Source organism: Nasonia vitripennis, chromosome 5, assembly GCF_009193385.2.
Source record: "Nasonia vitripennis strain AsymCx chromosome 5, Nvit_psr_1.1, whole genome shotgun sequence".
Taxonomy (NCBI): Eukaryota; Metazoa; Arthropoda; class Insecta; order Hymenoptera; family Pteromalidae; genus Nasonia; species Nasonia vitripennis.
The window spans coordinates 9,678,496-9,694,005 of record NC_045761.1 but is presented as its reverse complement, the minus strand read 5'-3'; the positions used below and the strand labels follow the sequence as shown (position 1 = coordinate 9,694,005).

General features: G+C 44.9%; 1 protein-coding gene across 1 annotated transcript; it reads left to right on the top strand.

Moving 5' to 3' along the window:
- The first annotated feature begins 12 nt into the window (after nt 1-12).
- Nucleotides 13-1,783, top strand: Or286 (odorant receptor 286). The gene is made up of 8 exons (NM_001190690.1): nt 13-312; nt 384-580; nt 666-888; nt 966-1,069; nt 1,149-1,248; nt 1,315-1,425; nt 1,511-1,666; nt 1,733-1,783. The coding sequence occupies exons 1-8, from the start codon at nt 13-15 to the stop codon at nt 1,781-1,783; spliced, it is 1,242 nt and encodes a 413-aa protein (NP_001177619.1).
- Nucleotides 1,784-15,510: the final 13,727 nt, after the last annotated feature.

Sequence of the window (15,510 nt, the reverse complement as noted above, 5' to 3'; positions counted from 1 at the left end):
TTCATTTTGATAATGACGCTTTTGCATGAAACAGTTAATCACCCCCCGCAGAACAACGACATTCGAGAATATCTAGGCTTGAATCTCAAGATGCTGTCGTTCATCGGATTGGAATTTAACCTGAACAACGACCGGCCGATCAAAAAGTCGAAGTTCATGCAAATCTTGCCGATTTTCATGACCAACGTAGTGTCGTTGACTATAGCAGCTTTGGAAATAACTTTCATAGCATTTGTTTTGAGAAACCACGAAGAACACTTGGCCGTTCAGATTTGCAGTGAATTGTTTTCAAATATACTCTGCATCGGCAAGGTATGTAAACTCAAATTTGTATGGGTATACATGAAAAATAACGTATACATCGTGATTACCAATGCGTATAGAGTTTACGTATGGCGACTGCAGTAGCAAGTATACAGACTGCCTTAGACGAAGTTTCAATTCTTTGGGCAAAGCACAGGCCAAACCAACATTGCAAGATGGAAATCATGAAAAAAGCTCGCAACACCTTAAATTTCAGCAGATGGTACCTTGGATTTATAATAACCGGAATAGCCGGTTTTGCTTTGCCACCGATCCAGTGAGTGAGTATAGTATTAAATTTTTACTCTTAATAAACGGTAATTAAGTTTTAACGCATTAAAAAATAAATTAAATGAGCATAGCAATTTCGTGTACCACTATTTCATTCGAGATGCCAACAACTACACTCTGGCCTTTTCAAAAAGAATTTTCCTCTTGAGATACCCATTTGAAATAAAAAACGTGCCGCTTTTTTTCTTTGTTCTAACCGAAGAAGGCTATATACTTCTTATATCTGCGATGCACTGGGTTACTTGCGATACTCTATTTGCTCAAATAACGACTCACACCTCGATACAGTTGAAGGTATTGTGCCATCACGTGTACGGCATAGACAACAATTATTTCTCATATGAATTTAAATCGAGAGTCATCGTATCTAGATACTGCATTATGACATAGGCGCCTTGATTAACCATGAAACCGTAGAACACCGTTTGAAAGCTAAGATTTTGATAATCATCAGAAGACACCAATGCCTTCTAAGGTATTTCAAAATTAGTTTTTCGTATGAAAATGAAATATACTTTAAATTTCTCATAAATGGTTCAACGTATGTTCATCAGAGTTTGCAGACTCATAGAAGACATTTTCAGTCCAGTTATATTGACAACCGTACTGCTGTCAGCACTAAACATTTGCGTGAACATATTTGAAACTAAAGCGGTAAGAGAAAAAAGTTTCAATATCATAGAAGCAAAAACTATAATCAATTTTTCACTTTTCTAAAAGATGAATGCAGAAGGAAATTATGCCAGAGCAGCTCTTCACGCCAATCTGGTACTGGTTTTATTTCTTCAGATACTATTTTATTGCAGCTTTGCAGAAACGCTCACGAATCAGGTATTTTGAAACACACATTTTAACCGATGTAAACAATTTAAAAAATAGACATTCGAAGCTGAAGAAAAATATTATACCCAAACAGACAAGTGCAATCGCGGAATCGGTCTACAACTGTAAATGGACTGAAAAGAATCATAAGCTGGGATTTTATCTTCGAATGATTATGATGAAATCGCAAAGTCCATTCTACTGTACAGCATATGGCTTTTTTCCAATAGGACATGCAAGGATGGCATCAGTAAGCAATAGATACGCTTTATCATAGCAATTCTATACGAATCACATAAATGTCAATTATTTGCAGATCATAAGCACGTCTTTTTCATACCTGATGATGCTGCAAAGCATGAGTTAGCAGATTTATTCCGTTATTATTTACAGTTGCTTTTGTAATAATTTTTTAATAAAAGCGTAATAAAAAGAGTTGAAAATCTAAATCCAAGTGATAAGGTTGATGGTGATACACAGCATTATCAAAACAGTGAAAATGGGAGACATATCAGTCCATAAGAGTCCATACGATCACGATTAGAACATTGCACCATACTTTTTCTGACGTTGTCCTAACAATCTGGAAGGTCAGTCGATCCCCTTTAGTCCGACCATGACTCACAGTAAAAGATGCCAACATTGTCTTCCCTGAATCATCCTAGGCATCGAGTGTACCAAGCAATGATGATTACAGATGTGATAACATCATCGCTTACGGAATTAAGACGGACCCAAAACGACTCTTGAAATCTATCCTCTCTTTATCCCAATGATGACTTTCAGGATCCTTCATCTACCTTGACACATAATACTAGGCGACAAGTTACAAAGTGGCGAGGGAAGTTACGAGGGAAACCAGTAGTTACATCATTTACCACTCTTATTCACATTTCTAACCCCGAGAAGATAAAGTTTTTATGTTTTGAACTATATTCTGTTTCTATTTATGCTTCCACACAAATCCAATTTTTTTTTCTCCAAATCTAAATACAAAACCATTTCAAAAACCCGCAACACCTCACATTTTCTCTAATTCTCTTTCTCGGAACGTCCAGAATCATCTGCGGACTCCCGAGACAAAAACAAAATACTTACACCCAACGCAACGCCTCGCGAGCTTCTGGCGTTAAATTATAATATTTCCCAGTCGAAGCAACAAAGTTGCACCTGGAGAGAAACACGTGTCGGTGCAGCTCGCTTCAATAAGATATGAACGAGCCGAGCTGCGCTCAGGGTTAATACATAACGCTCCCATCTCTTGCGAGCACGTGTACAGCGCGTCGAGGTGTACCTACAGGCGTGTCAAAGAAAAATACGAAAAAAGCGTATAAATGCTCAGCCCGAGAGCCTCGCGGGTAATAAGCGGCTGCGGCGCAACAAACTACAAGCTCGAGCTGCGTTTATCAAATATGCATAGGGCAGACGTGCGAAGTGTAACATAACACGCGTTATAGACACGTCGACCAGCTTGTATTCAACTTTTCAAGCGTGATATGCTGCTGTGGCACATAGGGAGCCGCGGCGCAATGCACCGACTCGGCCTTGAGTTACCGTAAATTCGCTCGTCGTAACGAATAAATTACGCGAGCGCCGCCGCGTCGAGAAAGAGAGCTGCTCGATAAACGAACGGCCTTTACATCATTAGTGCTTTAAAAGCCATTACGTTAATTAACATATATTCCCTTCGACGCGTCGCCGGGGCGCAATGTTTCCTCCTATAAATCTCAGTCCACCGACAGAGAAAGACCAAGGGAATACCGCGCACCAACGAGTCAACGCTCTCTATCTCTCTCTCTCTCTCTCTCTCTCTCTCTCTCTCTCTCTCTCTCTCTCTCTCTCTCTCTCTCTCTCTCTCTCACTCCTTGAATACGCATAACAGAGCGAGCGGCGAAAATAAATCGAGGGGCTCGCGCATAATTAAAAATGTTTACTCCCATCAAAGACGCATAAAATTTTACAATCACACGCCGGGGCGATGCGCACATCGTCGTGCATGCTGGTTAAAGGTCGCAATAATAATTTTTAATGCGCGACTTGATAACAATGATTTCGAATGTCCTCGACGCGTAAATACCGCTTCGAGGGAGTTGTATACTGTTGCTTCGAGGAAGTGCACCGACGAGTATAGTCTCATCCCGTGAGGGTTTAATGATGTTTCTAAGAAGCGGCGGCGAGAGCGGCTCATTTGAATTCGCGCATGATCAAAAGGAAGGGCAAAACTTAATGAGGCCGATAAGGAGCTGCTGCGTATACTAAAATTTTCGGCTCTCGTGATCGCTTCCTTGTTTTCCTGCCGAGTATTATGTGACCCTGAGAAATTTGAAAACACGCGCACGTCTGTCTGGGCCGCTCGAATAACCATAATCAAGCTTGAATGAAATTTCGACGATTCTGCGGAGCATCCCCCGCAAATTCCAGCAATTAAATCCCGCCGAAAGTATACACACCGCGAAGAAGCCTCTCGAGTGCGTGTACCGCGCGCAGGTCTCTGCATCAGAGAGAAGAAGAAGAAGAAGCGGCAGAAAGAGCCGTCCGCGGTCTTGTTTTGCGTCTCTCGTGCGGTCGCTCTCAGCCCCCTCGAGAAGAAGAAGCGCAGCGCATTCCTCTCGCCTCCTCTGCGAGGCCCAAAAGACCGGATCGAGTCTCTGTCCCTCGATCTCGTCTTTCTCTCTCACACTTGCACGTCCCTGCGTCTGTATATGTATAGCTTAGCGAGGGACCAAGACGAGAGAGAAAGAGAGAGAGAAAAAAGGGCCCGATCTCGCGACGCCGGCACGTGTAGCAGCGGCGGACGAGAGCTGAGAGCGGAAAGAAATGTGGCCGGCCGAGAGAAGAGTTATGTGTACATAGGTATATATAATACGAGTGTGCGCGCGAGAGAGCGAGAAAGGTAGATGTGTAAAAATAGATAGCCGGGACTTGCGCGCGAGAGGTCCAATTGTTGGAGGGCGACGACGTGTGTGTGTTGCTTTTGGGGGATGACGTGTGCGCAGTGCGATGAGTTTCGGGGAAGGCTCGTGTTTTTGGACTTTTGTGTTTGACAGTTTAAGGAAAACTTGGCGTGTACAGCTTGTTATTTCAGGATCGGCTGTGTGCCGACGGTTCAATCAAATACGCTGATATACATATAAGGAGCGTATGAATGCTTTTAAAAAACGAACTCGCTGCAAGCGAGATAATATGCAAACAAAGAAGGACCAGCGTCTGTGCTGTGCGGCTGCAGAGTTATGGGCCTTATCAGCGCGTGTACACGGGGTACAAAAGAGATGCGGATCTTCGCATTAAGCTCGTTTCATTCCTGCGCCATTAATCATCCGAAAACTCGTCCATCAGTGAACTGATTAAAACGACGATGCATCGTGGTGTAATTGAAAACCGCTATTATGTTCATATCGATATAGTATTAAGGACATACTTCCTCGTTCGAAACATCTTATCGAACGGCCCACGGACTGAATAAGAAAAGAAGCATATCGGTGAACATCGTCCAGCGCCTCCACGAGCGTGTAAAAATAGAAGCGCGAAACAGGAAACGAAATACAGGGAATATAAGGAACAAAAGAAATAGATTGCCGCGAGAGGCTGCTCGTAAAATCGCGAGAAAAGGGAGTATATTCAGCGCTAAGAAGAAGAAGAAGGGACGGTGCTTCGTAGAAAAAGTCGGCATAAATATGCGGATCCCAGAGGGATTATTCTCGAGCGCGCGCAAGAGAGAGAAGCCGTACAAATTGTTTGCCAAACGACGAATATATGCATACAAGCTACGACGATTCGGTGATGAGTAGCCCTTTCGGTATGCATACAATATGCGCCGCGTGTTTACACGCACTTAGCCCGTGTAGGACATTAATAACATGCGCGGGAGAAGCGATGCGCAGCTGAACTATATTATACCGGCTGCTGCTGCTGCTCGAGGTAATATCTCTCGAGGCTTCTTAATTCGCGAGGAATTGATGAAGGTACTGATGCTGTGTATTTTTCAGTTACGCACGAACAAAGATTCTTATTTATATCGCGCGCAGGTGCAGATAATACCCGTCGAACCATTAGAAACCAGATGAGCGAGGTAGTAGTGGTAAAGGGCTGGATTGTTCAGACGACGTATACCCGCTTCGACGTTCGAGTACAGATACTGTATCTATAATTTATACCGGAGGCTCTGTCCGTTTGTGTACATCTCTTTTTGCGAATAATTTAATGAGCCGGAGAACAAAACGATGCTTAAAAACGCGAGGGGGAGAGAACCGGACGGCGTATCTCGTCGAGCAGAAATTCGTATAAGTGCTTTTTCAGATAAGCGCGCGTCGAATTTGAAAAAATCTCGCGCGCGCGTGAACGGGGAAACTGTAGGGTTATGCGCGAGAAAATAAAGCAGAGAGAGAAGCATCATCGAAATCTTAAGTCGCTTCTTAGCATAATTCGATCGAGCAAATTGCACGAGGCTACCGAAAAAAATAACGAAAAATAACCACAGCGCTGCATTTTCGGATTCTAATAAGGAAGCGATCGCTGTATATGTACCTACGAATACGGAGTCGTCATCGGGAAGTGTATATAATACGTAACCGCCTCTGCAGATCGCGAGCCTTTTCATTATACACGTCGCGCGGGCACGTGAAAGAAGCGCATAAGTGCATCTCCATCGGCTACTCCTCCTCGACGTCAACAGCCTAATTACGAAGCAACGACTCCAACAGTTTTCGAGAGAGAGGATGTTTTATATACGAGTTCGCCGATGCTTCGCATAATATTGCGATTTGAGGTGCGGAGGCGCGCCCGCCTCGTTTGTGGGAATTTTTTTCCGATACGCGGACGATGGAAAGACGTTTTGTTATTTATCGAACTATCTAGCCTATCCATTGATTTTAGATTGTAACGAGCTGTCGTTCAAGTTTTGCAGTATATCAGTTATCCAAGGCTCGCGGAGTTTACCGAGACGAAGCAGCGCATAACTCAAGGTACAAGGTGTGCATGCGCGCGCGGTAATTGGCCCTGATGGCCTCATCGCGGTGAAATGACGGGTTCGACAAAACGACGCGCCAACGAGCTTCTCGAGCATCATACAGCCGGTTTTAATAAACGCAGCTGTTCTCGGAAATTCGGGGGTCCCGGAAATCGCCGAAGCTCTTTTTTTTTCTCGCACCCGTATAATGCCCACGCGCTTCGTTATCTTTGGACGGAATATTTTTTGTTTTTGTTCTCGTGCTTACGCCTCTTATCGTCGCGCCGCTGTTGGATACCGTTGGTCGATGTCCCTTATTCCTTTATTTCTTCTCTGCTTTGTCGCTCTGTCTATACCGTGTCTGTGGAAGCGAGGTAGTCGGGGGAATTCCAGTGGCTCGGGGGACACGTGCCTCTTTTAATCTTGATTGAAATTAAAAAGGATTAGATTTTTTGAAGACAATTAAGGTGGTATTTTTATTGCGTTAATGCTGCATTACAGGAGTAGATATATTTCGGGATATTCCGTAGCGGTATTTTTGTGCAGCCGTGGGTGGCTTTCCGTGAATCACTTTTCCCCCCGAAGAAAAATACGCGCGAGCTGCATTCGCATGCGTACAATATTCTGGTATAATTCAGATAAATCGGAGGTTTTTATGATTATAAGTTTGTAAAGGAAGTGCGACGTTATTTGAGTCACCCCATGGTCCTTAATTCTCTCGAAAAGAACTAACTGCTTTCATACGATTACACTAAATCCATTAAAATATAACCATACAAAAATCTAGTATAGCATATTGAAATTCCAAAAAAGCCGCAAATTAAGGACTCCAACCTTAACGCAGATCATCCTATCAATTATTTTAAACTCATGTTTGCATCTCGGCCGTTTTGGCAATGTCTTTTTGATCACGCTCGTTAGCGCGCGCTGACTCTGCGCTGCAAAGCCGCCCGGGGAATCCCCGAGCCGCAGCGATTAAGACTACCTGAGGCCCAACTGTTAATCCGCACGAAAAAATCTTTCGGGGCGTGTACAATACAAAAGCAAAAAATCAGCCTGTACAGGCGTGGGGTATTATTACACACTTTATCGTTGCGCCATTACGATAGCGATAATAAAATGGATCGCTCACTCTCTTTCCTCTAACTGTATTTTTCGCAGTATTGAGCATTGTTGCACGAGTATGTTGTATATACCGGTTGCGCTGCTATCTTGAAGTGACGATCGAAAAGCGAAAAAATCGACGGGAAGGAGAAGATGAAGAAGAAGCTGTTCGCGTATTATAAGATAAACACCGTTAATGTGAATTATCGGCGGATGATTAATTAAAAAAGCCGCGTATTAACTACTATCGGGACATCTATACACCGTGTCCCTTTTATTTTAGGGACTCGACGATCGTGCTCGAGAGGAGGCTCGTAAATTTGATTATACTCGCTCTCTCCGATCAGATTTTGAAGAAGTACGTGTAAAAACTTATCTCGCGTGCATGTAAGGGTGCGTGTCTTTTTTATGTGAAAGAAATGATTTTGCGCAACGGCTCTTCTCGGCTAAATTTAAATACCTGCAGTGTATTGTTATCTTGGAAAAAAGTCGATGTCACATGTTTCTATTAATACACAATACACCACACACCTCTTAGCAAAAACTGCCATTCTTCATCACTCCTGCAGCTTATTTATACACACATACATTCCCTGGAGTCGCACGAGGCAAAGAGTTTACACAAATCCCCAAACGGAATTTCACGGCTGACTTATCTCCGCAGCGTATCATCCTTTTCCCTATATCATAAACCCATCATCGCACAAATATTACAACCGCAACAGTCCTCCGCTAAACTCTTTTTTTTTCTAAAAAAAACTCCAGCAGCAGCACACGGTGAACCCACCACGACATCAATCACAGAAAAGAAGCCCATTCTCTCGACTGTCGCCTGGTGCATTCGCGCATAACTCATCAAAGAGTAGTGAAAAAACGCAGGACTCTAGTCCAAAAGACGAAAAAAAAACAAAAAACGGCTATTTAATACAAGAGGTGCATTGCAACGCGCAGTGGCATATGGAGGCCAAGGGTAAAAAGATAAGTCCCGACGACGACAAAGGCAGAGCGAGAGAGACCAAATGTAAATCAACGCCAGAGCAGAGAGAGATAGAGGAAGAGAGCTGAGAAGGAGAAGCGCGCGCGGGGCATTATACATACAGGCGCGATTTGCATCCGAAGCGGCTCGTCTCTTATGCTCTCGCTCTATTATACGCATTAGGATGCGAGAAACAGGAGCATGAGCCGCGCGGTTTCCCTTCTGCCGTATCATTGTGCGCCGACCGGCTGATTAGTTGGCTTAGAGCCGATCTGATGCAGCTCGCTTTGTCTCTCGTTAATAAAAGGGATGCAGTGTGTTAAGGCCTGTGTGTGTGTGTGTGTGTGTGTAAAACTGATGAATTTCAGAGTCACGCTATTAGCTCTACAGACTATGCGTGACTATGCATATCGGCGGCAGAAAAACTGCCAGTCTTAATTTCCGAAAGTTAAGACGCCTGACAGCGAAACGACGCCCCGGGGGCAGTAGCCTCGCAATAATCGTCTCTGATTCGTCGCGACTTTATGTATACGTGTATACACTGTACACACCGGCCAGTCAAGCTTCTCTGTCTCTCTCTCTCTCTCTCGGCAACAGCAGCAGCAGCAGCCCCAAGGTCGAGGGAGGATGTTACCCGAGAGAGGCAGCTCTATTCGAGTCACGAATGAAGCTAACTCGCCTAAAGCTCGCTGCGTAGCTTTTTCCAGCTTCTTTTTGCCCTCCACCTCCTTTACTCGCGTTATTACAGCGTACGAGTTCTCTCTCTCTCTCTCCTTTACGCGCCGCGAGATTTCGAGATACCTCGATAAGGCAACGGGGTCGCGAGGTTTTTCCAGCCGTTGTTGTTCGCGGCGTCGAGCGTGTCGTCTAAAATTATTGCACAGCGAACGTTATATCGCGTCGAATTGCGGCGGGCGTAAATTCGCTTAATCGAAATGCACCGTAAAAACCGCGATTTTTAGGATGTAACTGTTCTGCATAACGGGCCACGCGTGCAAGTGAGAGAGAGAGAGAGCGCACTATAAAGCGGCGAAATTTCGGGAAGGCCGCCGCGGAAAAAATGCGCCGGCGTCGTTATAATATTATCCGCAGCTCTGACTCACCGAGTTTTCGTCTGATCCTTTTGACTCTTTCTTTTTATCCGAATCCCATCCTGCGGAGGACCGGCCGGTCTTCCTTATTGCGGAGGAGGAGGAGCCGCGCGACAATAAAAAGGACGATGAGCCGAGATACCGAAGCCCTATAAATTTCTTCGCGAGAGAGAGAGAGAGAGAGAGAGAGAGAGAGAGAGAGAAGCTTTATAATTATTCACGTCTCCCGGGCGCACGCCTGCCTTGGGCGGAATATTTATTTTTTTTGTGCACTTGCTATGGCGCGCGAAGAGATTGATTATTGAATTTCGTTTATGATCGATTTTACGAGCGCCGAGACTGACGCATTAATATTATAATTGAATTGGCGCGAGGTGCGGACGATTTAAGGGGTAATTCAAGACCGTATGGGAGTTTAAAGAGGTACTGCGGCTTGTTCAATTAAGCGTTGTATAATATTATCCTTGTATAAGCTATGGGTATTGCTAATTGGAAAAATTATTTGCGACGTTTCCGCTGTACCAAGTGTGCCGTGTGAATACTATTGTAATGGAGCCAGTGCGTACGTGTTTCGGTATTATAATTTTGGGGGAAAAAATTAATGCACTTCTGCGTGTAACGGGTCACTTTTGAATTTTTATTTAGGATAATCATATGTGGCACAGTGACTCGGATTCTCCGCGGGTCGTACACTAAAAATGCATTTAATTGAATTCAAGTTTCGCTTCGAAATAAAAGAAGAAATTCCAGAAAAAAGAGCCTGTTCGTAAAAATCCAAGTGCACGGCGGGGACGACGAGCGAAAATAAGACAATAATTAAGTGACGAGAATTTTCACGCTGAGTTTTTACTGCCAACAGCGCGCGCTCGCCGCTTCTGTATAACGATCATTGGCTGCTTAATTTCTATTTAATCCTCGCTGTGTAATAATACTTAAAGATATGAAACTTATTTTTACATTGAAAAATATCCACGGCGTTGTAAAATGCAAACGACATCGGGCTCGCGGCCGAAGTAATCTAAAGCCGTGGAAATTTATTCGAGTTTATCATACGCGCGCGTCCCTAGATCGTCGTTTCCTAATGTGAAAATATCGAGAGGAGGGATAAAAGGCTTATCTAAAATTTCTTTGTGCAATTTACGTGGGTTTAAACCAGTTCTGGGAAACTTTAGCGGAAAAAAGCTTAAGCTCTCTCACGGGCGTCCTTTTTCCGATTCAATCGATACGGGCCTAGAGATAAGTAATTGAATTTATTCCTAGTCCTTGAGAGTCGGGAGTATAAAATTCGATATCAATTATAATGCCGCTGAAAATTGCGTTATCTCTTGCGCACAAAGGGGATATTTTTTAAAAAGCAATTTCCCTATTTACAAAAGATATCGTTTTGTTTGCTATCTTTAAAAGCCTGTGTACACATTCGACGCGTATATACACAAATAGCTCTTCCCTGCAAAGACGAAGGATATATTTATTCTCACATTGAATCGCGCACTAATTGCGCGCATATTTTAGCCGTTTAATGCATTCGTACTAATTTCAAAAGTCGACTAAACTTCCTCTCGCCGCTGCAAAACCTGTTCCCTCTGTCTCACTTCACTTCTCTTGTGCACGTCGTCCTCTCGATAACGCACGTGGAATTTCAAATTTTCGACTTTTCAAAAGTGTTACAGCAGCAGCAGTAGCCCAGAATCCTTATCAAGCTCGGAAATTGGGACGCGCGCTAAATTTAAACAGCCCGATTCAAAAGCGGCTGAGCGGGAATTTCCGATAACGAATAAATATATCGAAACCGGAAAAAACGGCGCGCGTCTCTCGTTAACGTCCCCCATTGTCCTCATTATCTTTTATAGCCCCTCGAAGGCATTCGAAGTATAATCCTCTAACGCATATACATATACCCCGTTAACTAAGCCCGAAAAGCACCGCCGCTGCCGAGACAAAAACAAAAGCGCACCGGGGGCTCATACCTCTTTCTCTCTCTCTCTTGCAAGCGAGTGCATAAACCAACAGCGGCCGAGCTTCAGCCCAGCGCATCAGTCGACGATCCGGCCGAATTCTCGAGACGAGCAAAAGGAGAGCTGAGATATACTCTCTCGCGTCGATCCTTCCTTTTTTTTACAGGCACACCACGCGCGAGGCCGGGGGAACATCGGGAGGCTCTCTCTCTCTCTCTCTCTCTCTCTCTCTCTCTCTCTCTCTCTCTCTCGCGTTATTCGATTCGCACGGCCGTAAAGCCGGTTAAAGGTGCCCTGCTATGTAGGCTCCGCCGAGGGACGAGAGACTCTCCGCGAGCTCGCGATAACGGATTATTTCGCATTAATTACGTAATTGCCTTGACAAGGAGCCGAGGGATAATGTCGCGGCAAGCACGAGATATTCCGTGTGGGCTTTTCGTTCTTTATTTTTTCCGTAGCAGCTTTTCCGCCTCGATTTACGTAATGTACGCGTTACGTATAGGCGCGATGTGTGCTTTAACGAGGCGCCGACGCTACTGCGCGGTGCTTCTGCTTTTATTAATACGAATCACTGGGATAGCTCGACTACTTGTACGTCCATTACTTCTCGAGTTCATCGAGGGAACTCGTTCTCCGACGACGGCTTTATAACGCCAATTGCTCGGATTGTTTTTGGCGTAATTAAATCCACACGGGGTCTTGGCTCTATCGAGGAAATCTACGGCTGAATATGCGTATAAAACGTCGCTGAGAGTTTTCCCGTGTTCGTTTGAGAAAATGCGAGCGTATAAAATTTCACGGAGTAGGTATACGTATACGTGTGTTGGCAGTAACGAGCCGTGCGCTAAATACTATATTTTCCTCGCCGAGCAGCCTTGACGTACGCCACCCTGAGCTGCACCCGGTCAATTGAGAAACTATAAAAATTAATCGTCGCGTTTCACTATAGTAGTCTTGATTGAAATAATACGGGATAAAAATCAAATTCCATTAATCAACCTGCCGCTTCCCCGTCACTCTCGGTGAAAAACACGCGCTCGTCTCTATTAAACGACGGAATCTTATCCATAAGCGTCACACACACACACACAAAGAGCTGCGCGCGTGCGCCGCCTCATTATTACCAATTTGCAGAGAGATCAGCATAACGTATTACGAAAGTACATCTTTCTTTTTCACTGCGAGCGGCTATATAGGAAAACTGGTTATACGTCCAGTAGGATTACTCGGCTATTTTACGCCCGGCCTAATGGGATTCCATATAGAGGCTTTTTAGCACGTCGTTCTGGATCAAAGAGCGCGGGGACGAGCGCTGGGGCGTGTACTGCTCGCTTTTACACCATACACATAGCCGGCGGAGCTTTCTTGCGCCGGTCGCCTTGAACAAATTGCGCCCTTTTTTCCGGACTAACGCGCGCGCGCACGAATAGGCTCATCGGCCATACAGGCGCCGATCGAGCTCTGATGAATGGGTCTATAATGCAGCTCGCTCTTCGGATGTAAAGAAACGACCTTGGCGGGAAAATCGACGCACTCGCCGATTCGATGAATCTCAAGCAGATACATCGTCTCCGCCAGAAGCTCTCGCTCTCGGCTCTCCCCTTAATATATTTCCACGGGGGAAAAAATCGGCGATTAACGAACGATTCCCTCCGTATAATAAACGCAGAGCCGAGCCGAGACACGAAGAAAAGGTTCGACGACTCGCGCGCGGCTCTGAAATCGCGCCCCGTGACGTAAGGGCCGCAAGGACAAGGAGGCCGCGCTCTTCTCTTTCACGCTCCTCCTCTTCTTCTTCCTCTGAGCAGCTTCTCTATAATAAGTACCCGGTGCGCTCCTTTCTCCGCGTTGTGTATTTGCATGGGCCTCGCGCGGGAGAAGAGAAATGTACAACGTCGACGTAAGAACGTTCGCGACCTGCTGTACAGTTACAGATCGTATAAGCACGAGCGGAAACTTATGATAATTCGCCGAGGATAAGCCTCGCGCTGTATATATGCGTGCATACGCATTGTATATATTGGGACAAGGACGCTTTTGGACTCTTGACCGTTTTTTCTCCCTCGCGTATATCGAAATTTTTAATGGGATTCCTGGATTCAAGCACGCGTTAAATCGAATGCGTGTACAGTTATAGCGCGGTTTTGTTTGCCGATGTGATGCAGCTGTGCTAACGGAATTCGATCGAGGATCGAAATAAAGTACCGGCATTGCGGCAGTGTATAGGTTAATTGATTTCAGGACTCGATGTGAGTCAGTTTTGAGTTTTTTTTTTAAAAAGATAATTAGGAATTACTCGATACGCATCGAATAGGTGTATATAGTCGAAAGAGAGAACGTCGCGAGGGACGATAAAGATCTGCGAAATGCGGAGGAGATCGAGACGAGAACGAAAGCGACCTTGACTAATGGAACTCTTTAAAGTCCCATCAGTATTCTAAGCAGCGCGCGCAGCGTCTCGTAAATGATAAAGCGAGATTAGTTTGTCGTTAAACAAGCAAAACAAGCCTGCATACATATTTTTTTTTATTTACTTCGCAGCCTTCGCGTCTATAAATACGTATTAGCCTCGCGTGTCGCAAACCGCAAGACAATGTAATACCGAAAAACCGGTAAAACTCCAAACCCTATGAAAACCGCAAATACCCTCGTATAAACACTACACACGCAAAAGGAGGATCGGTATAGCGCGTGTCGCGTTACGGAATTCCTCTCGAGTCTCTCGCTCGTGTCGTTTCGTATAATTAAAGCCGAAAGTGCGCGGCTTATCCTTATCGAGGCTCTGAGTTACACACCCAAGACGTTCTATATATTTTTCTCGGAACGACGACGCGAGGATATACTTCTCTTTCTCGGGGGCTTTTTTGGATTTCCGCTGGACGTGTGCGTGCGCGCAAGACAACGTCTACAAGTTTCCTCGATGCGTGTGCGAGAGAGCGAATTCTTTAATGGCTCTGCGGAGGGAGAGAAGTTATTCCGTACTTAGGCTGAAATGTTTAGTCGCGGCTTTTATCCTCACGTCGGGGTAATTGAATGTTTTTGTTGAATTGTTCGAGTGTACAGCCGCTTTGTTCGTTTTTTACAGGAGCTTTGGGGGGGGGGGGGGATATTATGTTTCAGAGAATTAATGCTAGATCAGCGGCTGATAAAAGTAGTATGATAAAGCGAGCTGCGTTAATCATGAGAGGATTTATGCGCAGGTTTGTATAATTAACGCAGTACGCGTTTCTGTTACTCATGTTTCGGAGTGAAATACAGCCTAGATAAGTGTGAGAAGCAATTTAGTCGTGGCCTTGCCACCGGCGTCCCTGATTGGAAATTACGTTAACCGATAGCGCACCGACAAAGTTCTGCTATTTTCATACGAAATTACGCGAATCTAAAGCGACGTCGTTTAGCGCGTGGTCTCGAAAAGTATCCGGAAATTCAATTAGATTAAAACTATCTTATTAATTTTAATTACAAAGCTGCAAAAAATCCAACCATTTTCCAGAGCCACTTTCGCTACCAAGACTAACAACGCATCAAACACACAACGATCATCTCGTCACGCATAAAATCAAGGCCCTATTTTGAAAAATGAATAGCTCCTCTCTGTATACCACCCCATTGACGTCATCGAGCTTTATTCTTCTTCGAACGGCTACTATCCTGCGCAGAAGAAAATTTTCGCAAAACCTTACCAGAGTGAGAGCCATAGATAGACATTCTCTCCCTCGGCGGCGTCTCGTCACCGGTTTCCGCTCATTAGGATCATTTAACATATTATCTGCGCTCGCGATCATTTTTTGCTCCCTTAACGCGCCTGCAGCCCAGCGGCGTGCACGCAATCGATCTCCCCGCGTGTGTGTCTCTCTCACGATCGGCAAAGATCGTTTTCCTTCCAGTCCGAGCGGCGGATGACGATTTTTCGCAGCGAGACAAATTACGATTGAGTCATTAGAATCATTTTTTGATCCTCATCTATTTTTAGTTATATCGCGCGGCGCGAGTGTATAACAGGTTCGCGCTTTTTGATTTCCG